Consider the following 24605-nt stretch of genomic DNA (forward strand, 5'->3'; position numbering starts at 1 on the left):
GATGAGATATTCTACTTCAGCTGCAGCCTATGTCAAAGTTAGAGTGACCTTGCCTGTGATAATTTGCCTTTTCTAGTGAACTAATGTAAATCTTTTCAGAATGACAAAATGACAAGGCAGCCTGGATTCAAAGGGTGGATAATAATAGTAATGCATGGTATATCCTCCTCACCTATTATGCAGAAGAAACTGGATAGAATGGGAATGGGAATAAATAATGCATTGGCTTATCTTCATACTGCTAAACCACTTGTGTAAATGGAGAAGGAAATTCATCCTGAAGAATACAGAAGGGAAGGGACGGAAACTAAGAGGAAAGGAATATGAAACCAATGCTGATAACAATAGCAATTTAAATATTTATTTCAAAGGATATAAAGGGTGGCAGAAGCAACTCTCTCAATTAACCAACTAAATCAGAAATATTCACGACAACAACCAAGTTTTCGATAATTCATAGCCTGATATGTCACTAACATCACCCAACTGAAAAGGACTTAAATTGCAAGAACAAAATGGTTTTCAAAATTGTGCTCATAAGTTAAAAACAAGAAACCTAGTATCTCCAGAAAATACTACCACAGCAAAACATATCTGGGTACCTTATGCTAAAGTTTAAACAGCATTTTGGGCTGCAAGCCTCTTCCTAGCTTCCTCAATGATGGATAACTTGATACCCTTGCCCTTAGGAAGTGAAACCCATGGCTTTGTTCCTTTTCCAATTGTGAAGACATTACCAAGACGAGTGGCAAACTCGTGTCCAGCAGCATCTTGAATATGGATTGTCTCAAAGCTACCCTTGTGCTTCTCCCTGTTCTTAATTACTCCAACACGACCTCTGTTCCTTCCTCCAGTGACCATGACAACATTCCCAACATCAAACTTAATAAAGTCAACAATTTTGTTGCTTTCAAGGTCCAGCTTGATGGTGTCATTAGCCTTGATCAGAGGGTCCGGGTAGCGGATAGTACGTCCATCATATGTATTGAGGTATGGAATTCCTTTCTGGCCAAACTGGACGGATCGAACCTTGCAAAGCTTAAACTGCAGAATACAAAAAAGCACATGAAATTTATTGTTATAACCAACAGGGTGAAGAAAGTAGAAAAAACTTAGGGGCCATAATGCAAATGTGATAAGAACAAGCAGATAATAAATCCAAGTTCAAACCTTGGTTTCGTCACCAGTGATAGCATGGAGACGGAAACGCCCTTTGGTGTCATAAAGTAGACGGAAGTCCTCATTTGTTTTAGGAATGGAAACAACATCTGGCAGCAGGTGATAAAGCATGGTTAGAAAAGAGTCAAAGAGAATAAATTTGTAAGGGCAGAAAGAAAAAAGTCAAATCCAGAAAAAAGGGAGATCTCGAAGCTAATCTAGGAACAAGCAGAGAGCCCAAAACCACATGCCAATGAACATTGCCTAACTGATAGATCTCAGCATATATTTCATATATTAGAATGAAAGTGCCAGTCAATCAGAATAGTGCACACAAAGATTTGATCATAGGACCCTGAAGCCATGTGGAAAAAAGAGTAACTAACCAATTATATTGGGAATGAAAAAAATTCAACTGAACCAAATCAGTCTGGGAAATCAAGAGAAAGTACACATACCCATGAAACCAGCAGGATAGGTCTTATCTGTCCTAACCTTTCCATCTACCATAACATGCCTCTGCATAAGAATAGCAATGACTTCTCTATATGTGAGAGCATACTTCAATCTGTTTCGCAGAATGAGGATCAGAGGCAAGCATTCTCTGGACTTGTGGGGGCCAGATGATGGCTTGGGAGCCTGCGAACAGGAAAATAAGAAAACAAAATTAAAACTGTATAGATGAAGCAAGCAGGTGGAGGAGACAATAAAAAAAGCTGAAGGAACAAGGAAGAACGGTAAACTGGTTTGGAAGTGATAGGATCGAGATGATAACATACAAAAGCACCACCAAGCTTGTCAAGCATCCAATGCTTAGGGGCATTGAGCCTCTTCAAATGTTTCTTCAACCCTCTAGCCTGTAACACACCACAACGAAAACATAGTGCAAAATGAAACTGAAATATTGTATCATGATCGCATAAAGACCCACAAGGCCACAATAGAACAAAATAAAAACAGCATCAGCATTACTAAATCAAATACAACAGCAAGACTGCACATTCACAAATCAAAAACATAGTAAAACTACAATAATCTGATTTTAAACAGTCTAGCCATTTTAAAAGAGCAAAACAGCAAATCAGGAGCAGATAATTGATCCAAGGTTCCATTCAAGTCCTCCCTTCCCGTCAATTAAATCACCATTTTATGTCAAATAGATCCCAACTGTTGAAACTACCGTTAACGCTCAAAACCCATATATCAACAAGGCGTAACTATTAGACACTATCATAAACAATGGAAATCACAGAAAACCCAGATAACATGACTATTCCAAATCAATGAAGCAAGAGCATAAAACCAGCCCCGAAAGTCATAAAAAAACAGTGATTAAAACAAACTATTCCGAAACGTCCTATTGCCTTTACCAAAAGCAAACGAAAACAGATCCATGAAATTTCCAGAACCAAAAATCAAATGGCGAAGGCATAAGAGTGAACCAAAAAAACATATCGAAGAATGAAAACAAGAGAAAAGCAAATGAAAGTTCGGGAAAGCAGAGACTTACCATCTTGTTGAAAATGCGGCTGTGCTAGCTCAAAGCCTGAGGTTTTGCTCAAGCCGTTCTTTGAATGAGGAGATGGGAGGGGCTGCAAAACCCTAATAACTCCCGTCTATCTATACTTCTCTACATTGACCCGGGCGGTTTAGGGCATTTTGCTACGAGACTATGGTTACGGGCCATGTAGCCCAGAATAAGATACAGCACTTTAGTAATTGGGTCTGCTTGGACTGCCTATGGTTTCCTGATTAGCCCAAATACCCTTCCTTTTGGGCGCTCAGGCTAGCCCAAGTTCTTGTCAATACAATAGACAGTATGTAAACGCAAAACCGGTATTAACTAACTCGCTTAAGTATGATTTGCGTATCTTATAAACTAGTTTGGATAGTGTAAGATCGTAATTTTAGAATATTCATTCCCTAAATTGATTAAATATTTACTTTTTAATATATGTATTATTTATGATTGTTAAAATTTATATTTTTTTATTATAATTCGTGTCGAATGGAACTTTGTACAAGTAACTAACATAATTTTAACTAAATAAACAAGTTCGAGTTTTAATTAAATTTTTATACAGTATTGTTAATTAAGTTCGGGTAAAAGTTCAATATTAAATTCTATAATTGAATTTAAGCACAAATAACTCAAAATTAACTGATGCCTACTCATTGCCATTTTCATCTTTGGCCAAAATATTAGATTGATGGAGTTGAAGATATTTTTGTTATCTTTAATCTTAGTGATCTCTCTATTTTTTTTTTCATCAACGGTTTTTTCCGGTTTGATCTTTGAATTTTACCAGCAAAAATAGGGATTTTTCTTGTTTAAACAAAAAAAAAGGAAAAAAATAGAATAAATAAATGTTATTTAACAGAAGAATTACCAAAAACACATTACAGGGAGAAAATATATTACAAAAAAGAGAACAAAAGTTCAAAATGCAAAAGAAAAGTAGAAAACAGTACAAATCCAGTGGCAGATGAAGATGTTACAATCAGAATTCTAGAAATAATGATTCATTCCTGAAACTGGAAGTGGTTTGAACCTCAAGCATCAGACGCTTGTTAATCTTGAGCAATGTGAATCAGAATGGTGGCCTCATCACTGGTGGGAGCTGCATCATCTGCTTTATTCATAATACAATAATAATAATTAACAGAGATTATCAAAGAATGCCCAAAAAGGATTTAGAAAGATTGAAGTGATTATGATGCTAAATGAATGAACCTGGAAGAGATGTGGGCAAATGGGAGACGATGTTCTCAATGATACCCCCTCCACCACCACCACCACCCTCTGTTTTCTCTGCTTTGGTTTCTTCACCAACCTTCACCATTTCTTCCTTTTTGTTTTCATCAGGACTCTCTCTTACTTCACCTTCAGAGTGGTGAAAGAGGTTGGACACGATGTTGTTGATAAGCCCTCCTCCTCCTCTTCCACCACCACCCACTTCTTCCTCTGATCTGAAACCTGATTCATTTTCACTTCTAACATCAAAAGCTTCAACTTTTCCTTGCGTGATGTTACCTGCTTGGGGGCTTGAAGGAGTGACCAAGTTTGAAATCATATGATCCAAAATCCCACCTCCCTTATCTTCAGGGATTGTCTCCTTGTCAGCTTGTTCATCTTGTTTTTCTTCATCTGCATGTCCTCCAGTAACCAAGTTAGAGATGAGATGGTTAATGAATCCACCAGCTCTGTCTCCCCCCTCTTGTTTAGCTGCTTCAGGATTTTGTCTTTCTTCAATAACTTCATCTCCGCTGAGATTTATCGGATGCAACAAGCTTTCAGCTTCAGCCACTACATCTTCCATCTTGTTTGCTGGTTTCGTCTTTGAATATCATTCATCATAGAATTGGTAAAGAATGGTGAGAAGTTTTATACTGGGGGGAAAAGCAATAGGGCAGAATCGTCCTTGTACCTAAGGGATTGTTTAAAGACGGAAGGTGGGCTTCTTACACGTATTTCGTAAATGTTGTCTGATGGGGCCAAACCGGCCAACAACAGGTGGACATGTGCCGCCTTGCTGGAGCCTCTTCAAAGCCCTTTTATGATTTCCATGCAAGGTCGGTGGGAAACCCGAATTCGCCTTGTCAGAAGAACTCTGACTGTTTAGTTTACAGATTATTGTTTCTTCATTGAAGCCATAAAGCTCGCAAAGGGGGAAATTAGAAGAGTTCTGTTTCTGCTCATTTTATTGATCATGACCATGATTTTGAATTGGTATATGTGTCACCTCAACGATGAAATGATTTGCTTTTCAAGTAACATAAGAAGAAAGAAACGACCCTCCACCAATTTACATCAATATGTAGGAAAGGGGGGGCAAGAAAGTTTAGCATTTGGCCCTTGAAGGGCTACAATCAAGCAGACATGCTAAAGCAAGCTTTTCATTAATTCAGTATTGGCATCAATACATTGTCTTAAAACAAGTGTATCTCACATAGATTTCAACCTTTGATCACTATTTAAGTAAAAACTCTGCCTACCCTTTACCAAGAATCAGAAACCATCTCGTTTCAAAGATGTATGGTATCCATGTGAAAGCTGAATGATGCAGAGTCAGACCCTACCGAGCCTAGGGCTCATGTAGTTAACTCTTTATGTGGTAGTTATGCTATGGATCATTCTCGGTTGAACCATATATGGCTGCCTCCTCAGCTTTCTTTTGTGCTTCCCTTTTCGCCTTTCGTCTATCATCCCTTGCAGCAGCATCAGCCTGGACTTTCTCCATTATTGCATTGAAACCAGGAATTGTCCTCTCCAGTTTGTTGTAGACTTGGCTGCTAAGGTTGTAAAAAATTCGAAATATTCTCTGCAAGCATAGAAACAAAAAGATTATAAATAAAGGCTTGTGGACTAATCTGACTCATTATTGAAAATCAGGCATCATATTAAGAAGATCGTTGGAAACATTTGAAAGCTACTAGAACTGCCATGCAAAGATTTTGAAAATCATTGTAACATGTTATTTTGACAAAGCAAATTTAAAAATTCCTCCATACACACCCACAAAATCACTAAGACACATGGAAAGCAGGGAAAGTTGTGTTTGTTATCAAAATTGCAGCTTGACCAATATCAACAAATATGACATATATATGGAAGAAATCACACCCTACCTTGACATCCTTATTCCAATGTCTGATGTATGGGGGACCTGTAGTGTAGGAACCAAGAGGTTCACGATACCACTCTCCACCATATGTAATCTCATCCATTGCTTGCTCCACACTTAAAACTTCCCACGGCCTTAACCCAGGAATAGCTTTGGCCAATTTGCGCCTGCCTCACAGAAGCAATTAAAATATTTAGCAGTTATAAAACCATTTTAAATACCATTCTAATAAGATGATAACCATCAAGACACCTATGCAATTTCAGCAATATGATGTATAATTATCTTCAAGATAAAGAAGGATAGAAGAAGAGAAGTAATACCGAAGATCTTTTGAAATGTATTTGTTAGGCATATGATCAGATTCCAAAAGAGTTGTCATTTCAGAGCCACTAGCCCAAAGAAATAGGGTATGGCTAGGAATTCTAACTCCAGGCCATATGCCATCATTAGCTTTTAGAACGGCCAAATCACGTCTTTTGCTCTCTATAGCTTCTTCTTGAAGCTGCTTATAAGTTTTCTTCTCATGTCCTTTAAGGGGAACCCAAGGAGGTATACCTTTCTGCAGTTTATGAAGGAAAGCTGTTGCTGCCGCACCAAGTCTAACTGATGATCCATATAAGACAAGAATTAATCAATCAGGACATTGAATTTGACCATTCAGAGACTATTTTTGGATGATGGTAGACCGAAGACAACCAGGAAAGAAAATGGTCATCATCACCGACAATATTCATCTAAGCAGAGTGCATTTGATGAATTCTGGTCCACCAACAGTTGTATTCAAGTTGGATAACTCTTACCATTTGGTACTACATGTTGCTATTACATTCAAAGAGCACTAACAAAATACTAAATAGGTGATAAGTACCAGTCAATGCTAAAACCAGAGACCAGAAGTCCTAATGTATAACCTTGGCCTCTTGTTTCAGCATACAATAAACAGATGTAAATGAAAAGCATAAGAAAAGGAAGGATAAAAAATACCTTCCCAAGTGGCTATTGCAGGTTCCAAGCCATAAACCATATGAATTGGTGCCCATTCATCCATGTCCTCTCCCCAAATAAAAGTGTGCTTATCAATTATACCAGCACCCCAAGCTGTTTTGAGGGTTATTAGCTCACAAGGACCTCGGGTACGACCCAAGCGATCTTTATAGTACCAGCCTCCACTCCTCATGATATCTGTATCAATAAATAAGCATGACATGATTGAATAGCAAATAGAACAAAAATAATCCAGAAAGGGGAAAACAAGGTACACAGAGACATTAGATCACTCCTAAACCTTCCCTTTGAGAGTAACATAAGATGAGATACGATAAAGAAGAATCAACAGAAAATTGGATAATGATATGAGAACTAATAACTAAATTTTGACCTCTGATATTCAGTAAACTCTTGAAGTTGCAAAACTCAAAAGATTCGAAAATAATTCGCAGCAGAGTCAGGGAAAACAACAATGTCCACTTCCACATAGAACCTAAATTACTCGAAAAAAACATTCTCGAGACTAATACATGAACTCAGGACAAGCTCCAACAAGCCGTTCAAGAAAAACCAAACTTACAGTCATAGTAACGCTTCTCGAGCCGCTTATAACCAATAGCCTGAGCAACATCAATAGGTCGACCCGGCGGGTAAGGCCTCTGGCGGAACCCCCAGAGCCCAAAAAAGAACTGCTTTGCAAAATCCCAAAATTTATCATCACTCTCTTTCCTGGTCTTGATAGCTTTTCTAGGCATAGGCCTCCCATCCAACCCAATCACATGCGGCAGCGCTTGCCACAGCTTCTTATCTTCACTTCTATACGGCTCGTCATTTTCTTTAAGCTCCATTCTATTGATTTCATCAGCAATTTCCTCAGCTCTAGCCAGAAACTGAACCACGGGACTACTCCTGAAGTCTTGCCACCATTTTTCATTCTCTTTAACTTCCTCTTCCGTTGGATTCTCTTTCTTCTCAAAAAGAGGATCCTCGTTCAAAATATTTTCCACTTCCGGAGTGTGCCTGTAATCAGGGAGGTTCTCGCATTCCCAGAAGAACTGGTCCAGCATCTGCTTGTACGGCCCAGGCTTATCAGAATCCTCGTCGGGCTTCTTGGGTTTTTTCTTGAAGAGGCTGGAGGCGTTTATGGAAGCGAAATTTGGAGAGTTTGAGGATGTCTTGGGGAGGAATGAGTCGGCAAGTGAGGGAAGATTGACGGGTTGTATCGGATTTTGAGGTTTCCTGAACCAACTTTCGAAGGGATTAAAGTTGATTGAAGCCATTGGTAAAGGCTACAGCCTTTTGGGGGGACTTGACTTTCGAAGGGTTTAGGGTTTTGGTGAGGCTGAAGAGAGAAGAGTTCAGCTAATTGAGGAGATTGGGCAATGGCGAAGCTAACAAGGACTGTGAGTGTTTCTGAGATAGAGTGAAGGAAGGAGGAAGTGTGCTTTACTCTAATTGGGCCACATACAATTTTTGGGCTTTATAACCAAGCTTTTAGGCCCAAATAATTTTTGGGATGTTTAAAATAAGTTTATTTTTTATTTTTTAAAACATTTAATACTCACTTTTTATATTCTAAATTTACCTTTATATTTTAAATTTTTTTTTCATGTTTTAGATCCGCCATCACATAATAATAAATAATTACTAACATAAATATAAAAATGTTTAAAAAGTGATGAGAAATCCCCAATGTTAATCATCAATCAAAATATATCAAACTCAAAATTTTTATCTTCATTTACGTAAAAATTAAAAAAAAAGAAATATTTAAAGATGATAAGAGTACTATATACTTCAACTATCGATAATAGCATCCGATTCATGAATCTCGCTCAACTGATCACATAAATATAAGTAGTGGATGTCAAAAAAGGGGAGAAAGAGCGTATAAAAAGATATATTTTTTATTATTTTTAAAAATTACATTGGTATCAAAGTGTTACAAAATTGGTAAAGCCAGGTCTATATATATGTTGAATTATCAAAACTAGAAATAAAGAATTTATTCCTTGCTTAAATTGGGTGAATAATATCAAAATGAGTCAGCTTTCAATATTAAAAAGAGTTACAAATAAAATAAAATAAAAAGAAGAGTCTCTCTTTTTGGAATCCACAACTAAAGTAGTTTACAATTTATTCATAACTTGTGGGTGAGTTAGAATATTCATGGAAAGGGATCATGAGTTGCACAATTTTGGAGCAAAGCAAAATATTCCATGCATTTTTCCAAGAGAGTTACTTTTTGTTAATTATTGATTTTAAGGGATTCATCTAAATTGGTTTTTAATGAATTTTAGTTGTTTATCAAACTATTATTTTGTCTAATTGTAGAATTAATGCAATTATACGGACAATTAATTTAATTACTCTTTCAAAACCGGCCTTATTAAAAACACCGAATAAATATTCATTATGAAAAACAATAATAATAATCTTTCGATCTCTTTTTCTATATCCATTTTCTTTTTTTGAATGTCTTAAATTAAAGTTTTTTTAGGCACCTACTACTCTTTTTTTTAGTACTTATAAATTTACTTTTTAGACTAGAAAGAATTGAATTTCTAAATTAATTTTTTATAAAAATTTTAATATAAAATATATCAAAATTAAAAATTTTATTTTAATGTTTATAAAAATAAAAAATAAAATATAAATATTTAAAAACAGAAAAAGTACTATTTATTCAATATTATGAAATATTTAAAAATGTATTATAGTATTTGATTTATTGATCGGTATATGTCGAATCCCTTTCCTCTTAATTTAAAAAAAATGAAATAAAGTATAAATTAATTGAAAAAGATGATGGATTTATATAGAAATGGAAAATAGGATCGAATCATATCTTGTTTATTTATTTTCATAAATACTAAAGTTCAGCATTAATGGCGAGCACTGAGATTTGACAAAAGAATTGGAGAGAAAAAGAAGGTGAAAAAGGAAAAGAGGAAAAGGTTAATCAAAGGTGACGGTTACTTTGGAAGCCTTTTTTGTTTCAAAGTCCATAAGAAGCGATTCTCAAACTGAAACGTCTGAAAAATTTTCTGCTTTTGTAGTTTGGGAATGGCGTCTCCTCGTTTCTTCTTCGCTTTCTTCCTCTCCACTTCGATGCTCTTCTTGTTGTCAATATCTCCATGTCATGCTCAAAACGTCACTCTTTCTCTTTACTACGAAACTCTCTGCCCTTACTGTGCAGACTTCATAGTCAACCATCTGGTAAAGCTCTTTGACAAGGGACTCAATTCCATCGTCAACCTCAGGCTGGTTCCATGGGGCAACGCTGTTATGCAACGTGACGGCAACTTCGTTTGCCAGGTTCTTGTCAACCCCCCTTTTTTTTTTATCGATGAATGTCTCCATCAGTGTTTATCTGTTTCGGTTATCCAAGCATATCCTCTCAACAGAAGCAGGATTTCAATATTGTTCAGAGATTAATGATAGGGTCCTAATCCTGCCTGTTTAACAGGCTTGTTTTTCTTTTTTGGGCTTATTTTTTCCATTTGTGTTGGCTTATCTGTTTCCTTAGAAGAAGCTGCAGGCTTGCAGCCTGCATTTGGCTTTGGCCAATCTTATTGTTTTCCAGTTATGAATGACCAATCAGGTTTGATCACAATGCTTCAGCATGGAGGGTTGCAGGTTGGGACCCCAAAATTTTGATTCCTTTTCTCTTTTAGTCATCACCTTTAATTTATCAACAGCTTCCAGGCTCCGGGGTTATTCAGGAAGATGAACATCATATTAATTCATTTCATTTAGCCATATCATGCATAAACTGTTCATGAACCAACCTACTGTAATTCTAATTTGGTTTTTTTCTTTTTCTTTTTTTGTTGGTACTTGTAATTCTGATGTGGTTCTATTTCTGTGATTCTGATATTGTGAGCTACTACTTATTCTTTCATTTTCTTGTCTGTAACACCTTGCAGCATGGGCCAGATGAATGCGTCCTGAATGCTATTGATGCCTGCACCATCACAATATATCCTGAAGTGGTAAGCTTTCCATTCCTCTAGGAAGAAGAACCCACTTTCTTTGTCATCTATATTTTCGAATTCAAAACATCAAATTCTTGTCTATAACAGGTACGGGCATAGCTTCCATCCTTGGATATATACGTAGTTGATCCCCAAGTCTTTATTTATCTCGCACGTTTGCTTGTTGCAGGAGCGGCATTTCAGATTCATTCTCTGCGTTGAGCGTCTGGCCTTGGAGAACAAGGTGAACGAGTGGGTTAACTGTTTTGATATGACTGGGTTGGGCAGGGTCCCCGTTGATTGCTATAAAAGTGGATACGGAAACATGGTTAGTTTCCTGAGCTTATCTCCCCAATGTCCATTCTGTGATTACAACTTTGTTCTTCTAATAACCATCCTGTGATTATATGCATACAGCTGGAAAAACATTATGCTGCTGAAACTGCTCAGCTTAATCCACCACATAAATTTGTTCCATGGGTGCTTGTTAACGGTCAACCTCTAGAGGAGGTCATTTTCTAGCTTATTATGTCTCTTTCTGCTCTCCATTTCTTTCTTAATTTTATGGCTCCATTGTCTTGTCAACTGTTTTCGTGAATACAGGACTTCAAGAATTTTGTTAGCTACGTCTGCAAGGCGTACCAGGGCAAGCTAGTCCCTGAGGCTTGCCACCAATCACTTCCGCTGATGAACAATTCTTTGAAAAAGGCAAATCCTAGTAATCCAGTTTGTTATGCTAAGAAGAAACTAGACAACTTTGAGTAGAGCTAAGAAAATCTGAAGAGTAACTTTTTTGTCGACTCTTCCTATGTAGGCGTCCTTGCTGAATGCTGATACACCATTTTCAATCACATTGTTGCTGATTTTTGGGATTCACTTTTGGCTTCTCTCTGCTTTAATTGAACAATAGCGATTGATCTTGCTAAAACAGTACAGTGTACTGTAGAACTATTGATTAGATGATGGCTCAGAAATGTACATGAATTATTCTAACTAGGCAAAGGCAGGCAGGGTGTTGAACCAAAAAAAGGGTCATATACATTTTATCTCCTAAAATTATAAGCAAAATAGAATGATTAACGGGAAATGATTCCATAATAGTCGAGGCACGAATCTTGAATTCTCACCATCTGTTCCCTGCAGTACTATTTTTCAACGCTTTTTATGATTCTAGAGTTCATTGCTGTTTGAGAGTTGAGACTTGCTGCCTGTAGTTAGCAGTGCATTAGATTTGAACTGTCTGGAAATCACAGCAAATTAGTTTGAATGTAAACTTCGTTTGATTATTCAGAACTAACTTTTATTCACAACGAAATTTGACCATACCAGAAAAAGAAAAAACTGCAGCAATGGGAGTTTTTGTCCTTAATGAATTAACTCTTCAGCTAAGTTTGAAAGAAGTTTGGGGTACATCTGATACAATATCATGTGAATTTTCACTTGCACCCAGCCAGCTTTTTGCAAAGAAAACATGTTAGAGCAGTATCACAGTGATCTAAGAGCAAAATAGCTTGTTATTGGTTCTAGTTATATACTTTTGGACATCCTTGCTGTGGCAGCAGAGTAAACCTTTAGAAGGAACAAACTTGTGTTCAAGATCAGATTGCTGGCGTTTAATAATAATTATATCTAATGTTTTTCAATCATTATACGCGAATTTTGATAGTTATGGAAAGCTAAGAGAAGAAAAATGAATGAAGAAAAGCTAATAATTTGGAAACAATTTGATAAAGACCAGTTTCAGAATTGTAATAGAACAGAGGGGCATTGAAGTCACATCACATCCTTCAGAAACACGACTAAAGAACCATATATTGGTTGCACTGGACATTGTTACATGCTCTCAAAAATGGCTTTCTGTAAGTTAGCCTTCCCAGTTCTAGTTATGGCTTGTCTTTTGTTTCCATTCACGTTTCCATCTCATGTTTCTGTTAGAAATGACGCCGGTGTCAAGGTTTCAACCTCTAACAGTTCTCAAAAAGTTAATGTCTCTATCTACTACGAAGCTCTCTGTGTTCGTTGTGCGAAGTTCATCGTCAACAAGCTCGAGGATGTGTTCGAAAATGGTCTTATCTCCATCATCAATCTCAGGCTTGTTCCTTGGGGTGCTTCCTACATCAGTAAATCTAACAACACCATCATTTGTAAGGTCGATACTCATCTTCCTCTGGGTTTGATTCATACTATTTACATTCCATTTAAGCATTCTCACAAGCTTTCTTGATTTACGCTCCGTGTACTACATGAACACAATGACTGCAGCAGTAGTATACCCTGATAGAAAGTAGGGATCGAAGTAGACTCCCATCAGTTTTTTCCTTTTGGCTAACCAAATCTGAAAGATCAGAAAAGAAATCCGAATTTTTAAAAACTTATGATGAAATTGTTTCCTTTAACTGTGTTTTCCTCCCTTACCCACACAAAGAGCCAGGCGTACCAGGCTTAGCAAATCATCTGTAGTCTGAAAGGATTTCATTGATGAACTGGCTTTTTTAGGTCCCATACACCCAAAAGCGTAGGAGTACCTAATTTTCCTTTCAAAGGGTGGCAAACTGGAATGTGAAACTTCATTTTTGTGTTGAAGGACATACTTTAACGCTATAATGTGTTTACTCATTAAAAATGGGGGCCCATGTTCTTCTTTTCCTTGTTTCAGTCTTCCATCTTGTCCAGCCCCAAGGTAAAAGAGAAGGTAACAATTTTATCACAATGGTTAAGGGATATAGTTAGCTTCTGTTCAACCGGTCTCATGATGGAATCCCCTTCGGAAAAATGCCAGTTTTCTTCTTTTGACAAACAAGAATGCCACTCATTTGATGATTTCATGTAGATCATGGCATGCTGGTATCCTTGTTGATTATGCCTGTTTCAATTATCTAACTTACACTTCAAGAAACTTTTGCAGCATGGACAAGATGAATGCCAGTTAAATACTATTCAAGCCTGTGCTATTTATGTCTGGCCTGACGTTGTAAGCACAGAATTTGCTTCCTCTCCCCTCCCCCAAGTTGCCTATCCTAGAACCTGATGATGTTTCTAACATTCTGCTTAAATTACAGAACAAGCATTATGGCCTGATCTACTGCATTGAGTTTCTAGCAATTGAGGGAAGGCAAAAAGAATGGGAAAGTTGTTTCAAGTCATTGGGTTTACCTCAGAAACACATTTTGGACTGCTATAATAGTGGAAAGGGAAGAACGGTCGGTTTCTTTTTCCTATTTCATTACCCAGCAAAATGATGACGAAATAAAAGATATAATCATAGTAATGATAACCTAGATTTTGACAAGACAAACAGCCTTCCATATTTTTTTCATGAATTTTTTCATTTCCATCAGTCAATTATGTTTATTGCTTTCTCTTTCTTCTGATGAGTAAGTTGTAAGGTTTGATATGCAGCTTGAGTTAGCATATGCCAATGAAACTGCTCATCTTAGTCCACCTCATTCATTTACTCCATGGGTGGTGGTGAATAATCAGTCAATTGGAAATGTTAGTTCCTTCATATTTTTTTCTTTCTAGTTATTTCACTTTCCTCCATTTCTACAGCTTTGAATTCTTTCTGCAGGACTATGAAAATTTTGCAGCTTATATCTGCAAAGCATACAAAGGCAATGCTTCAACTGAGAGCTGCAAGTCGCTTCCATCAAATATAAACTCTACCAGTATTGCAAAGAAATTGACATCTTCAACACCAACAAAGAAAATGCTCAGCCTCTGATAGAATTAGACTCAGAACATCCTGTCTGGTCATTGCCATCTTGACCCATTTTCTTCATTCGATATCAGAGTTGGGTAGAATTGTATTAAGAACAAAGCAATTGGAAATTAATTTTTGGATAGGTCCTTAACCGCTATGATGTCAACATGATCGGAAATAGAGGGAAGCTTTCTTTTTCTGGGAGATGCCAGCCAGTCTAGCTGTGGGCAAGTGGCTGATTTTATTAACGCTATCAGAAAGTTACAGAAATACTGCGTACCATCACATGTGACGATATGTTCAATCATTCAGACTCTTGTCTATTGCACTAATTATTGCAACATTTAGGTTCATATTTGGCTTTGATTAGTACATGGAAGAGAAGTTCTAGCATTAGCTTTGGGCTCAGAAAAATGGGGCTTTCTTGAAACAGATTCTGGGCTCAAGATTGCATATGAATGAGTTGGCAGATGGCACCAGATTCGGAAGTTGGAAAGGATTTTGAACAATTTAACAAAATGCAGATTTGTTTTCATAACTGAGTCATGACAATTACAGTTAACCAATCCAACTTTTCCAATTTTGAGACTCAAAGAATTGTGTTGTGAAGAGAGGGAATCTGCTTTAGTATCAAGGCGGGTATAAGCTCAAACAGCCTGTTCCAAAGCCAATGCTGTTCTCTTTGATGCTTCAATACCAAATCCATTCATTTTCTCCTCTAGGCATTAGCATGCTCTTTGTCAACCTTTAGAGTTTTGCATGCTTAGTCAGATTCTTAATTAAAGCTTGCGGTTTGTTCTTAATAACTAAAGCTTATGGTCGGGGGAGGCTGGATAAATATACAAAGCCATTTTTTAGAGTCCAAACATGAAATAAGGAAGCTACTCCTGGACTTCGGACTTTTATAATTGTTGACGAAATCAATCCACTGAACAGTGTTCATCAACTAACGACAAAATTATCAAATTTTTATAGAGTTTTTCCGCAGCAAACCATTGACAGAAGGAACTAAACCTTTACAGGACACCCATAGAACCACAGATCAGGGCAATAATCACTTCTCGACTTGACTCAAGAAAAAGGTAATCCCAGAGATTCACAGATTAAGACAGACACTTCCAAAGCCGCATTTAGAAAAAGTAATGACTTGGAGACTAGTGTGTATAATTTACTCAAATGATTGCTTTTGTTCTTCCTGTCATCAACACGCCAACTTACATGTGATTCTTTAAGAATGCTTGATTGTCTGTCTCTATCACCTAGGAGCAGCTTCCACCTTTTATATATATATAAAAGACTAATCCTATTCATAATCTAACTCTAATTAAATATCGTAGTCTAAATAAATAATATTATTGTATTGTAATTTTAACTAGATAATTTATACAATTATCTATCGCCAAGGGGAGTGTTAAGATAATTGATACAATTATCTTAACAATTATGAAAGCTGGTGCTGAGCCAAAAAAAAAATTATGGAAGCTAGTAGTTCGACTATATATATACCCCTGGCAAAAGGGGGCTTCAGCATTGTGCAAAGTTATTACAAAATGGCTAATGTTCGACTATTCTGCATTATTGTGGCTTCTCTACCGTTCATGTTTGTTTCTGCATCTCATTCCTCTTTAGATTATGATAATGTCAAGACTTTATCTCCTGCAATAAATAATGAGAAGGTTAATCTGTCTTTGTACTATGAGACATTATGCCCATATTGTGCATCCTTCATCTCAGATAACCTTGTGAAGGTCTTCCAGAATGATCTCGATACCATTGTCAATCTCAGGTTGGTCCCTTGGGGCAATGCCTTCATTGTTGGCAATAGAAACCAGTGCCAGGTTCGATACCAATTGCTCATTTCTTCATCCGAATCTGATTTTTTTTTTTGGATGATTAATTAAATTCATTTATACCCTTTTCTCTGGCTTGCAACAATGTGCAGCACGGGGAAGAAGAATGCTACTTAAATACTATACATAGCTGTGTCATCTACCTCTGGCCTGACGTGGTAATATTTTATTTTTTAGTGAAAAGTAGTTCACAGAATCCATGACCAGGCAGCAGAAAGTAGAGATGTAGCCCTTTGATGTACATGCATTTTCACTTCATCTGAAACTTCTGTTTTTTGTGAAGCAGAAAACGCATTTCGAGTTCATTGACTGCACAGAGAAACAAAACTTAAAGCGGGGGCCAGTTACGACCAAAGAAGAACTGTGGGAACCTTGCTGTGAAAAACTGATACTGAGTGAGGACAGAATCAAGGAATGCTATAATAGTGGATATGGAAATAAGGTTGGCTGCATATCTAGTGGCATTTTATAGTGTTAATTGTTCTCAAGATATGTACTTCTTATGGGAATTAGAAGGTTCACTCTGACATTGAGTGCAAATTAATATATATGCAGCTTCAGCGGCAATATGCTAATGAGACTGCAAGTCTCAATCCTCCTCATGATTATGTGCCATGGGTGGTGGTGAATAATCAGCCAATCCGTGATGTAAGTCTCAATTCTCTCTCTCTCTCTCTCTCTCTTTTCGTTTGTGGGGGTGTTGTAACTTCAATTTTTCATGGTGCAGGACTTTGTAAATTTTGTGAAATATGTCTGTCAAGCTTATAAAGGTGATCATGTACCAGTGGCTTGCAAAGCGCAATCATCCAATGTCAGCTCAGCTAAGATGGCAAATAAAATCCATCCCGGCTGCTGTACAACTGAAATTTTTAGAAACTCAGCACCACCAGCAGCAGCAAAAACAGGCCCAGGAACGAAATAGAACCTTAAATGAGTCCACATGTTCCTGCATCAGTTTCTGCTTTGTCCATCACTGCTGGTTCACCTAGTATAATAAAAAAACCAGCCAATTGTCAGGTTATTATTGTTGTATGACATGTTAAAGGTGATATATCAGATATGATTATTGTTCTGCAACTATGAACGGAAAAATCAACTTCCATTTGCTTAAATTATTTGAATAGCATTCCAAAATTTTGGTATCATGAATAATGTGATACACTTTAAGTTTTGCATGACAACATGGCTGCTCCAGCCAGGCAAACCCTGATGTGCAAATTGTCATGACAGAGACTAAGTTTTAAAATTGGAGGGACCATTTGCGTATTAATACCAAAGGAAATGTGGGACACATCTCATTTATAAGGAACAGTGTAGAAGTTTGAGTGTTTATGACAGATACATACACACCCTACAAAAAATGGGAACTTCAGTGTTTGCACTGAGTAATGGCTTCTTCTCAGTTACTCCCCTTTCTTCTACTTTCTCTGCTCATCATCCTCATCTGTCCATCTCATTCTTCTCCAGAAAACAATGTCACCGAGTCTCAATCTCATTCCAAACCAGAGAGAGTTAACCTGTCTCTGTACTATGAGTCTCTATGTCCATATTGCCGGAGTTTCATTGTAAATCAACTCGTCAAGGTCTTCAACAGTGATCTTCTCAACATTATCAATCTCAGGCTGGTGCCCTGGGGCAATGCTAAAGTTGTAAAACCTGACAAGACCATCAATTGCCAGGTTCCATTTCCATGGTTCTATCTTGTCTGGGATCATTGCAGTTTTGCCATTGCTTCTAAATACAAGTGATCATCCAATCAGTATTTCTTTCTTGCTTGTAATTTTAACACCATTTATTTTATCTACTTGTTTTATTTTAAAATCAAGCATGGTGAAGATGAATGCTACCTGAACACCATACATGCCTGCGCCATAAACATCTGGCCTGATCTGGTAAGTCATCTTTCTCTTCCGTAGTAGAAAGAGTGCATAAATCCCTTTCTTTTAGCACAGTAGGTAAAATAGATTCCTTAAACAAAACAGAATTAGTGCACAAATTTTTTTATTTTCTTAGTAAATGAAATTTTATGAATGTAGGTCCCAAAAGCTATTGAGCGAACAGATTACTGCAAAAATATCTAACTAAATCTATGACAGGTTTTAGAAGTAGGTGTAATCTTTACTTCATATTAATTTTCCATTTAATGTCACAGAGGAAGCATTTCAACTTCATCTACTGTACTGAAAATCAAGGAGTTCACATCAAGGATGGTCAGCACTCTGACGGTGCAGATGCAGTGTGGAAAGCCTGCTCCGCAAGATTGGGTATGGATCAGAAACTCATTAAGAAGTGCTATGACAGTGGGTATGGAAGAAAGGTGAGCTTCTTCTACTTGGAATTTTATGTTCATAATCAAGTACAATTAAATTCAACAACACAACAGTTTTCTGTAGTTATAAATTCATTTCATTTTTCCAACGAATGGATAAGCAAACTTCGAGGTAGTTGCTTATGAATCAAGATTTTAAATACGTGCATCGATATGTTTATTACATTTATTACATGGTGCATCGATATGTTTATTACATCTATTACATGACAAGTCACTGATATCGACTGGAAATTGAAAATGCAGCTTTTACTGCAGTACGCTACTGAAACCAATAATCTCCATCCAAAACATTTATATGTTCCCTGGGTGACAGTGAATAATCAACCTCTTTTTGATGTTAGTCCCTTAATCTCTCTACTTCTCATCATCAAGACCTTTCTCTCTCTTTCTGACCCCCTTAATGTTTTGGGTGCAGAAATACGAAAATTTTGTAACCTATGTCTGCAATGCTTACAAAGACAAAGCTCTGCCAAATGCCTGCAAGTCACATTCTCCAAAAGAAACTGAAGAAGAAAGTTCAATCTATCCTGTCTGCTACCCGGACTCAGCATCATTCATTCCAGCAAAGGAAATCCCAAATTCAGCAGTGACTTCATTGGTGCAGGGAAAGAAAATAGAAGCACCAGCGTAAATTCATGCTGGAGTAGCATGAATGGAACATTTTAACTTTAGCTTTTTCATTTTGCACTTGGAACAAAATGCAATTAATGTTAATCTTATTTGATAATCTTTCCCAGTTCAAACTTGAAGAATGAAAAACGAGATTTTATGAATGAGATTCATCTGCTGGTTCCAGGCTTGCCAACAAATTTCAACAGGTAAAGAAATTAGATTCATCATCAACAAAAAGGATCTGGTTCTTTCAACAAGGTAATGGTTGCACTGACAGAGTCCAACCTCCTACAATATCAATGGCTCTTTAAGAATCGAAATCATTGATCACATAACAAGATCCAAAGTTAGGAACATGTAAAATGCTTGGATAGAAGCATTAATAACACACAAAATTTACATATTTGATTACATATCTTAACACAGAGAAAGTATGTCCAATGCCTATTGGGAATTTATCATCTTCCATATGCGATCACAAACATCAGAAGCAGTCATCTTTGATGGGTCAAATTCAAACTTCTCTACTAGCTTCCTATCTCTATCCACTATATCTGCAAGAAATTTGAATCAAGGAGAACCTGTATAATGCAACCTAAAAACCAACATTGAGAACAGAACCTGACAGATAAAAGAAGATAAAGGGGAAATAATGTTCATCAGAAGGATACGGCCTGAGATTCTGGATTTATCTTCCAAGTCCGGAATGATATTAGTGATAGAAGCATACATTGAAAGCTTCCTCCTGCAAGAAATATAAGGATTCATTTTAAGATGCTAAAAGTTGAACTAGAAGCATCATTCATAGAGAGATAAGCAAAAATAACTGTGGAAGGAATAGTTTCATAGCCATTACAACACTTTTTTGCAATAAGAAATCATTGCTGAACATAGCAAAAGATCCCTGGTTCCTCAAATACAGTTGAATAACCAAATCCCAGAATAGTACGGCTGTCATTTCGAATAACCTCTGTTACCACATTCAGAACAGAAGGTGACTGTGTGGACAATGAGTTTAAGCATGAAAACCAAAGTTCAGAAATTCAAGTCAAGATCTTTCCCTTAGTTGCCCAAGAGACACATTCACGATAACAAGTTTCCCTCATTTTTATGACATAAACATTGAAATTACAGAAAATATAAAAAAAGAACAAGCATCATTTACTTCACGAATTCATAAATTCAGAACAGGTGACTCTGTGGACAACGAGTACATGCATGGAAACCAAAGTTTACAAATTCAAGTCAAGATCTTTCCCTTAGCTGTCCGATTCCCTCGTTTTCAGGACATAAACATTGGAATTCAGGTAATATAAAGAACGATCAAACATTACTTCTCGAATTCGAGTTCTGAAACTTACTGTTCTTTGAGCTTGTCTTGCTCAAATTTCCTCAGCTTTTGCTTCCGCTCTTCTATAGAAACCCTCTGGCGATCGAGCTCACTTATCTCATTACCAATAGCCGTGTTCTTTTAAAAAGAAATTAAATCAAACACCACAAAAGCAAAACCTTTAACAATCAAAAGAAAAGTCCAACAAAAGCATATACTTATCTCAGCTCCTCCATAAGTTCACGTTCTTTCTCAAGTTCCTGTTTCAATTCCTTCTGTAGAGACTCCATTTCAGCTCCATCGGCAACCTCAGACTTCGCCTGCTCCGTTTTCTTCTTGCAAGCTTCGATCTTTTCTTCATACTCTGCTTTTGTTTAAAATAATAAAAAAAAGATCTTTCTTTACTTTCTTACTTCCTTTGCTTATTTTAATTTCTGGGTAAAACAAAGAGAGTTAAAAGGAAAGAGAACCTTGAAGCAATCGGTGAACCTCTTTGGAATCAGAGTCGCAATGCGAGTGGAGATCGTTCAAGTGCTGGAGACACTGGGTTAAGTTGTTAACGTCCCTTTTGTCCTTTAACACCTCCACCAGATCGTCGCTGTAAGATATCAGCTTCTCCACATCGATCATTCTCGAGGATTCCCCCATATTTCTAGGGTTCTCGGTACTCCTTTCTTCAAATTTGAGAGAAGAAAAGATGAATTAGCCAAAAAGAGTGAACAAAGCAGAGTTTCAGATACGTTTTCAGAACCAAAAGCAAAGGCCTATGAATCCCAAAATGAGATCTAACGAGAAATAGAAAAAGATTTTCCCTTGCTAGCCAGCAGTAGAAGGGAAAGAGTGAGATGAATGAGAGGGAAAACTGGAAGAAAGCTTCAGATTTGATTAAATTCGAAATAATAGCTTTAAAACAAAAAATTTATATGATTTATTAACACAAGTTTAGCGTCGATATGTCCGAGTGGTTAAGGAGACAGACTCGAAATCTGTTGGGCTTGTCCTGCGCAGGTTCGAATCCTGCTGTCGACGCTTCCGTTTTCAATCTTGGTTTTATTTATTTCAGACACAAAACTTTTTAATTACAATGAAGAATTCTTGTATTCATTTATTTCAGACACAAACTTTTTAATTACAATGAAGAATTCTTGTATTCATTTGTTTTATTGTTGCATCACTGTTCATACAATTCTACATAAAAATAATCCTCGGGTTGCGTATTTCTGCATGAAAAGTAGAAAAGAATCTAACTCTGGTCTTGTCTCCAAGAGGACACTCTGACAAGTGTAGTTCCTCTCCACTCCAAGGCTAACTCATTCCCACAGTTCCCTCCAATGCTCACCTCAAATAAGTTTTCCCTTTCTCTCACTGTCCCTTTAGCTTCCATTAATCTCTCTGTGCTCACCCTCAATCCTTCCAATGCTGTTTCTGCCTGGAAATGGCGAGTTTCCTCTATCTCCTTCCATTTTTGGAACCAAGCTTGAGGACAGATATTAGGTCCTACAAAGAGAGACTCCATTGCCATCCTTGCTTGCATGAGGCGCTCTGCGAAGTTGGATTGCATTGATTCTAAGATAGCTTGGTAGTGCATCAAATGCCCATCGAAGAATGTGCCGAATCCCGAGCAATCTTTCAGTTTTGCACAAGCATCTCCGTCACCAAATGTTATGATTCCCCTGTTTCTTGGAACAGAACTTGCTAACAGTTCCTTAGCCACGTTTAGGAACTGATTTACAAACTTCCTGCTCTTGCCTTTTCCCATGTGTGGCAGTCCCACCATGCAATTGAAGGCTAACCATTCCCTACCGCCGCCTCGTTTCTTCATTTTCTTGAGCTCATTCGCCAAATCTTCGATTCCCATTTCTTCCACTTTCAACTTTAGGCCTAAAGACCTGGCATGGTCACAAAGTTGCCTTCTTGTGTCCTCAAACCTCCATGGAGAATGAGCAAAGTCTTCCTCTCCCCATCTTATTGATGTTAGTCTCAATGTCTTGTGTTGCCATGCCAAGGCCTCGATCAATGGAGGCCACTGAATCCCCTCCCCAATGTCAAAATCCACGATGTGTAGCATATCTGCATCATTTGGCATGGCTTCAAGGATTGCTGAATTAGCAGCAAAATGAGCAAACCTCCCATATGGGAACATCTGATAGAATGCCCTGAAGGCAGTCTCAAAGTTCCTGCTAGATTCTTGCATTAGATAATCGCTCTGATTTTGAATGCTTTGAGATAAACTGAATGCAATCCGTTCCCAAGTTTCACCAACTGGACTAGCTTTCTCACCGACGCACCTCATGATCACCTCTGCAAGCTGTGTCTGATTCTTCTCTATGGCTTCTCCATAAGCCTTGAGTAGATGAAATATGCTCAATTGGTTATCAATTTCCATGGCTACTCCTGGCATGGTAAGCGATGATTGCATTGATATCACATCCGTTGATGCCTCACTAGATCTCACGGATGGACTAGGACTCCATACATCTTGCCCGTGAGAGGACAGTGGCAGTGACTGAAAACTTTCTTCACTAGTCTCATCCAAACAGTTGTACAGATCCTCAATCCCATCAGTCAGCATAGACTCAAGCCCCTCCAAGGGGACAACAGAAAAATCCTCCAAAGGTTCTGTTACCTGAAGCTGATCATCACAGGCTGGAAATTGGAAAACCTCACCGGAGAACATTGTAGAGAAATGGGAAATCGAGGAAATGTCAGAGGAATCCTCCCTGGTAGTGAATGAAGAGGAGAATTCACAACCGTTAAAATGGGCACTCATATTCAAGTCATGGAGTTCGAACTGATCAATAGTTGGATTCATGAAATCGTCGACTGGCCATAAAAGGGGAAAATTTTCTGATTCCATCATCTTCTGTAGATAACTTACAGAACTAAAACACTTAATCTGATTTGCTTTGAGTCTTGACTGTGGAGTTTTCGTGTGTGTGTGTGCGTGCGTATATATATAAAGCAGATAACGATGGCATGAATAACATAACATGAAAAGAAATTTAAATCAAAGAAAAGAACTCCCAATCACTCTCGCCCGATTTCTTAAGAGTATTATTCCATCAAGGTTCCCTGCTGGGTCGCCTTCCTTGCTTGGCAGCTTCCCAGAGGTGATATTGCATGTAATTTTTTTTATATTATATGAATATTTTAATGAAGAAATTAGTCAGGTGAAACTGTTCATTGCTTTTCAAGGTAAATACCGTTTAACTTAATGAGAATGATAACCTCCATTTAAATAATAATATGAAGACCAGGCCCGGAGCTGATAAACAAAATTCCTCGTATTCATCAACATATTATATTTGAATTTAAGGAAGAAGAAGCTGATAAAACTACCAGGTTGCATGAAGAATCGAAAGAATTCCTGACCACGTCGCTTTCGGTTAATGATGGTTATATTACTCGTCAAAGTCTTGTTCTTTCTGTGTATAATTAATTATCTTAATGCAGGAAATTCGGGTTCATTCTAATTAATACCACTTCCAAATATTATTAGTCTCTTTCTTTTTCTCCTTCATCACCCGCCAATATTATATTCCTTCCGAAAGGTGTAATTTGATCAGGTCTTGATTTTGATTTGCAGGGTTCAGATATCTGCTGTTTGAAACTATTTATAAGTAATAGATTTTGGTGCAAATATCCATTTAAATTCCATTTACGTTTAAAGAAATCAGATTGGATCCAAGTTTTTAAACGAATGTTCACTAAATAAACAGTTTCGGATAATTAATGAGTATTATTAAACAATTTTGATTAGATTATGAATTTTAACTTGTTACTGTCAATCCTATTCAATGTTTTGTTAAAGTTTGAATAGCATGAAGTAAGTTATAATGGCAAATAGTAATAATCAATGATAAAAAGTTAAAGATGAGCAAAGAGTTTTACGCAACTTTCATGCAAAATATTCCATCTATATCTTGATTCTTGTCCTTTTGATGTTTTGTAATGTAATAAATTCTATTTTTGGATAAGTTTTCCATATCCAAAATGTTGAAGATATGGCATGCAGAATCATGATCCAATAT

The 24605-nt window shown here is 37.1% G+C and overlaps 8 protein-coding genes and 1 non-coding gene across 9 annotated transcripts; 4 read left to right on the forward strand and 5 right to left on the reverse strand.

The window, feature by feature from the left end:
* On the reverse strand, positions 377-2779 carry LOC18597469 (40S ribosomal protein S4). The gene is made up of 5 exons (XM_007026534.2): positions 2669-2779; positions 1938-2015; positions 1617-1797; positions 1171-1268; positions 377-1044 (listed from the first exon to the last, which is right to left on the reverse strand). The coding sequence occupies exons 1-5, from the start codon at positions 2669-2671 to the stop codon at positions 616-618; spliced, it is 789 nt and encodes a 262-aa protein (XP_007026596.2). The 5' UTR covers positions 2672-2779; the 3' UTR covers positions 377-615.
* On the reverse strand, positions 3514-4540 carry LOC18597470. The gene is made up of 2 exons (XM_007026536.2): positions 3893-4540; positions 3514-3788 (listed from the first exon to the last, which is right to left on the reverse strand). The coding sequence occupies exons 1-2, from the start codon at positions 4476-4478 to the stop codon at positions 3730-3732; spliced, it is 645 nt and encodes a 214-aa protein (XP_007026598.2). The 5' UTR covers positions 4479-4540; the 3' UTR covers positions 3514-3729.
* LOC18597471 (protein TIC 56, chloroplastic) lies at positions 5036-8205 on the reverse strand. Its single transcript, XM_007026537.2, has 5 exons — positions 7354-8205; positions 6771-6968; positions 6107-6389; positions 5788-5950; positions 5036-5480 (listed from the first exon to the last, which is right to left on the reverse strand). The coding sequence occupies exons 1-5, from the start codon at positions 8051-8053 to the stop codon at positions 5283-5285; spliced, it is 1542 nt and encodes a 513-aa protein (XP_007026599.1). The 5' UTR covers positions 8054-8205; the 3' UTR covers positions 5036-5282.
* Positions 9708-11677, forward strand: LOC18597472 (gamma-interferon-inducible lysosomal thiol reductase). The gene is made up of 6 exons (XM_018122038.1): positions 9708-9741; positions 9833-10091; positions 10703-10768; positions 10941-11078; positions 11168-11260; positions 11354-11677. Exons 2-6 carry the CDS (start codon positions 9840-9842, stop codon positions 11513-11515), a joined length of 711 nt encoding a protein of 236 aa, XP_017977527.1. The 5' UTR covers positions 9708-9741; positions 9833-9839; the 3' UTR covers positions 11516-11677.
* On the forward strand, positions 12576-14803 carry LOC18597473 (gamma-interferon-inducible lysosomal thiol reductase). Its single transcript, XM_007026539.2, has 5 exons — positions 12576-12899; positions 13656-13721; positions 13810-13950; positions 14150-14242; positions 14319-14803. Exons 1-5 carry the CDS (start codon positions 12588-12590, stop codon positions 14469-14471), a joined length of 765 nt encoding a protein of 254 aa, XP_007026601.2. The 5' UTR covers positions 12576-12587; the 3' UTR covers positions 14472-14803.
* On the forward strand, positions 15961-19408 carry LOC18597475. Its single transcript, XM_007026541.2, has 10 exons — positions 15961-16288; positions 16393-16458; positions 16584-16742; positions 16856-16948; positions 17028-17214; positions 17687-17979; positions 18127-18192; positions 18453-18617; positions 18876-18968; positions 19048-19408. The coding sequence occupies exons 1-10, from the start codon at positions 16001-16003 to the stop codon at positions 19261-19263; spliced, it is 1626 nt and encodes a 541-aa protein (XP_007026603.2). The 5' UTR covers positions 15961-16000; the 3' UTR covers positions 19264-19408.
* On the reverse strand, positions 19472-21475 carry LOC18597476 (radixin). Its single transcript, XM_007026542.2, has 5 exons — positions 21045-21475; positions 20797-20938; positions 20606-20707; positions 19916-19989; positions 19472-19798 (listed from the first exon to the last, which is right to left on the reverse strand). The coding sequence occupies exons 1-5, from the start codon at positions 21220-21222 to the stop codon at positions 19689-19691; spliced, it is 606 nt and encodes a 201-aa protein (XP_007026604.1). The 5' UTR covers positions 21223-21475; the 3' UTR covers positions 19472-19688.
* On the forward strand, positions 21522-21603 carry TRNAS-CGA. The gene has a single exon. It is a non-coding gene; the product is annotated as a tRNA-Ser (tRNA).
* Positions 21817-23449, reverse strand: LOC18597477 (nodulation-signaling pathway 2 protein). The gene has a single exon (XM_007026543.2). It carries the CDS (start codon positions 23432-23434, stop codon positions 21818-21820), a length of 1617 nt encoding a protein of 538 aa, XP_007026605.2. The 5' UTR covers positions 23435-23449; the 3' UTR covers position 21817.

The sequence above is a fragment of the Theobroma cacao genome, chromosome 5 (genome assembly GCF_000208745.1).
Source record: "Theobroma cacao cultivar B97-61/B2 chromosome 5, Criollo_cocoa_genome_V2, whole genome shotgun sequence".
Lineage (NCBI taxonomy): Eukaryota > Viridiplantae > Streptophyta > Magnoliopsida > Malvales > Malvaceae > Theobroma > Theobroma cacao.

What these genes read in the sequence shown, in the direction of transcription:
- LOC18597469 (XM_007026534.2), bottom strand. An exon ending in CTATCCTGCTGGTTTCATGG is followed by an intron (nt 1,269 to 1,616) that starts GTATGTGTACTT and finishes ACCTGCTGCCAG; the next exon opens with ATGTTGTTTCCATTCCTAAA. An exon ending in TCACTGGTGACGAAACCAAG is followed by an intron (nt 1,045 to 1,170) that starts GTTTGAACTTGG and finishes TGTATTCTGCAG; the next exon opens with TTTAAGCTTTGCAAGGTTCG.
- LOC18597470 (XM_007026536.2), bottom strand. Translation starts at nt 4,478, where the DNA reads ATGGAAGATGTAGTGGCTGAAGCTGAAAGCTTGTTGCATCCGATAAAT. An exon ending in TTTGCCCACATCTCTTCCAG is followed by an intron (nt 3,789 to 3,892) that starts GTTCATTCATTT and finishes TGAATAAAGCAG; the next exon opens with ATGATGCAGCTCCCACCAGT.
- LOC18597471 (XM_007026537.2), bottom strand. Translation starts at nt 8,053, where the DNA reads ATGGCTTCAATCAACTTTAATCCCTTCGAAAGTTGGTTCAGGAAACCT. An exon ending in TGCAATAGCCACTTGGGAAG is followed by an intron (nt 6,390 to 6,770) that starts GTATTTTTTATC and finishes ATGGATCATCAG; the next exon opens with TTAGACTTGGTGCGGCAGCA. An exon ending in TACATTTCAAAAGATCTTCG is followed by an intron (nt 5,951 to 6,106) that starts GTATTACTTCTC and finishes TCTGTGAGGCAG; the next exon opens with GCGCAAATTGGCCAAAGCTA.
- LOC18597472 (XM_018122038.1), top strand. Translation starts at nt 9,840, where the DNA reads ATGGCGTCTCCTCGTTTCTTCTTCGCTTTCTTCCTCTCCACTTCGATG. An exon ending in AAAGTGGATACGGAAACATG is followed by an intron (nt 11,079 to 11,167) that starts GTTAGTTTCCTG and finishes ATATGCATACAG; the next exon opens with CTGGAAAAACATTATGCTGC. An exon ending in ACGGTCAACCTCTAGAGGAG is followed by an intron (nt 11,261 to 11,353) that starts GTCATTTTCTAG and finishes TCGTGAATACAG; the next exon opens with GACTTCAAGAATTTTGTTAG.
- LOC18597473 (XM_007026539.2), top strand. Translation starts at nt 12,588, where the DNA reads ATGCTCTCAAAAATGGCTTTCTGTAAGTTAGCCTTCCCAGTTCTAGTT. An exon ending in ACAACACCATCATTTGTAAG is followed by an intron (nt 12,900 to 13,655) that starts GTCGATACTCAT and finishes AAACTTTTGCAG; the next exon opens with CATGGACAAGATGAATGCCA. An exon ending in TTTATGTCTGGCCTGACGTT is followed by an intron (nt 13,722 to 13,809) that starts GTAAGCACAGAA and finishes CTTAAATTACAG; the next exon opens with AACAAGCATTATGGCCTGAT.
- LOC18597475 (XM_007026541.2), top strand. Translation starts at nt 16,001, where the DNA reads ATGGCTAATGTTCGACTATTCTGCATTATTGTGGCTTCTCTACCGTTC. An exon ending in ATAATCAGCCAATCCGTGAT is followed by an intron (nt 16,949 to 17,027) that starts GTAAGTCTCAAT and finishes TTCATGGTGCAG; the next exon opens with GACTTTGTAAATTTTGTGAA. An exon ending in ATAATCAACCTCTTTTTGAT is followed by an intron (nt 18,969 to 19,047) that starts GTTAGTCCCTTA and finishes TTTTGGGTGCAG; the next exon opens with AAATACGAAAATTTTGTAAC.
- LOC18597476 (XM_007026542.2), bottom strand. Translation starts at nt 21,222, where the DNA reads ATGGGGGAATCCTCGAGAATGATCGATGTGGAGAAGCTGATATCTTAC. An exon ending in CAAGACAAGCTCAAAGAACA is followed by an intron (nt 19,990 to 20,605) that starts GTAAGTTTCAGA and finishes TATTTCTTGCAG; the next exon opens with GAGGAAGCTTTCAATGTATG. An exon ending in TAAATCCAGAATCTCAGGCC is followed by an intron (nt 19,799 to 19,915) that starts GTATCCTTCTGA and finishes AATTTCTTGCAG; the next exon opens with ATATAGTGGATAGAGATAGG.
- LOC18597477 (XM_007026543.2), bottom strand. Translation starts at nt 23,434, where the DNA reads ATGATGGAATCAGAAAATTTTCCCCTTTTATGGCCAGTCGACGATTTC.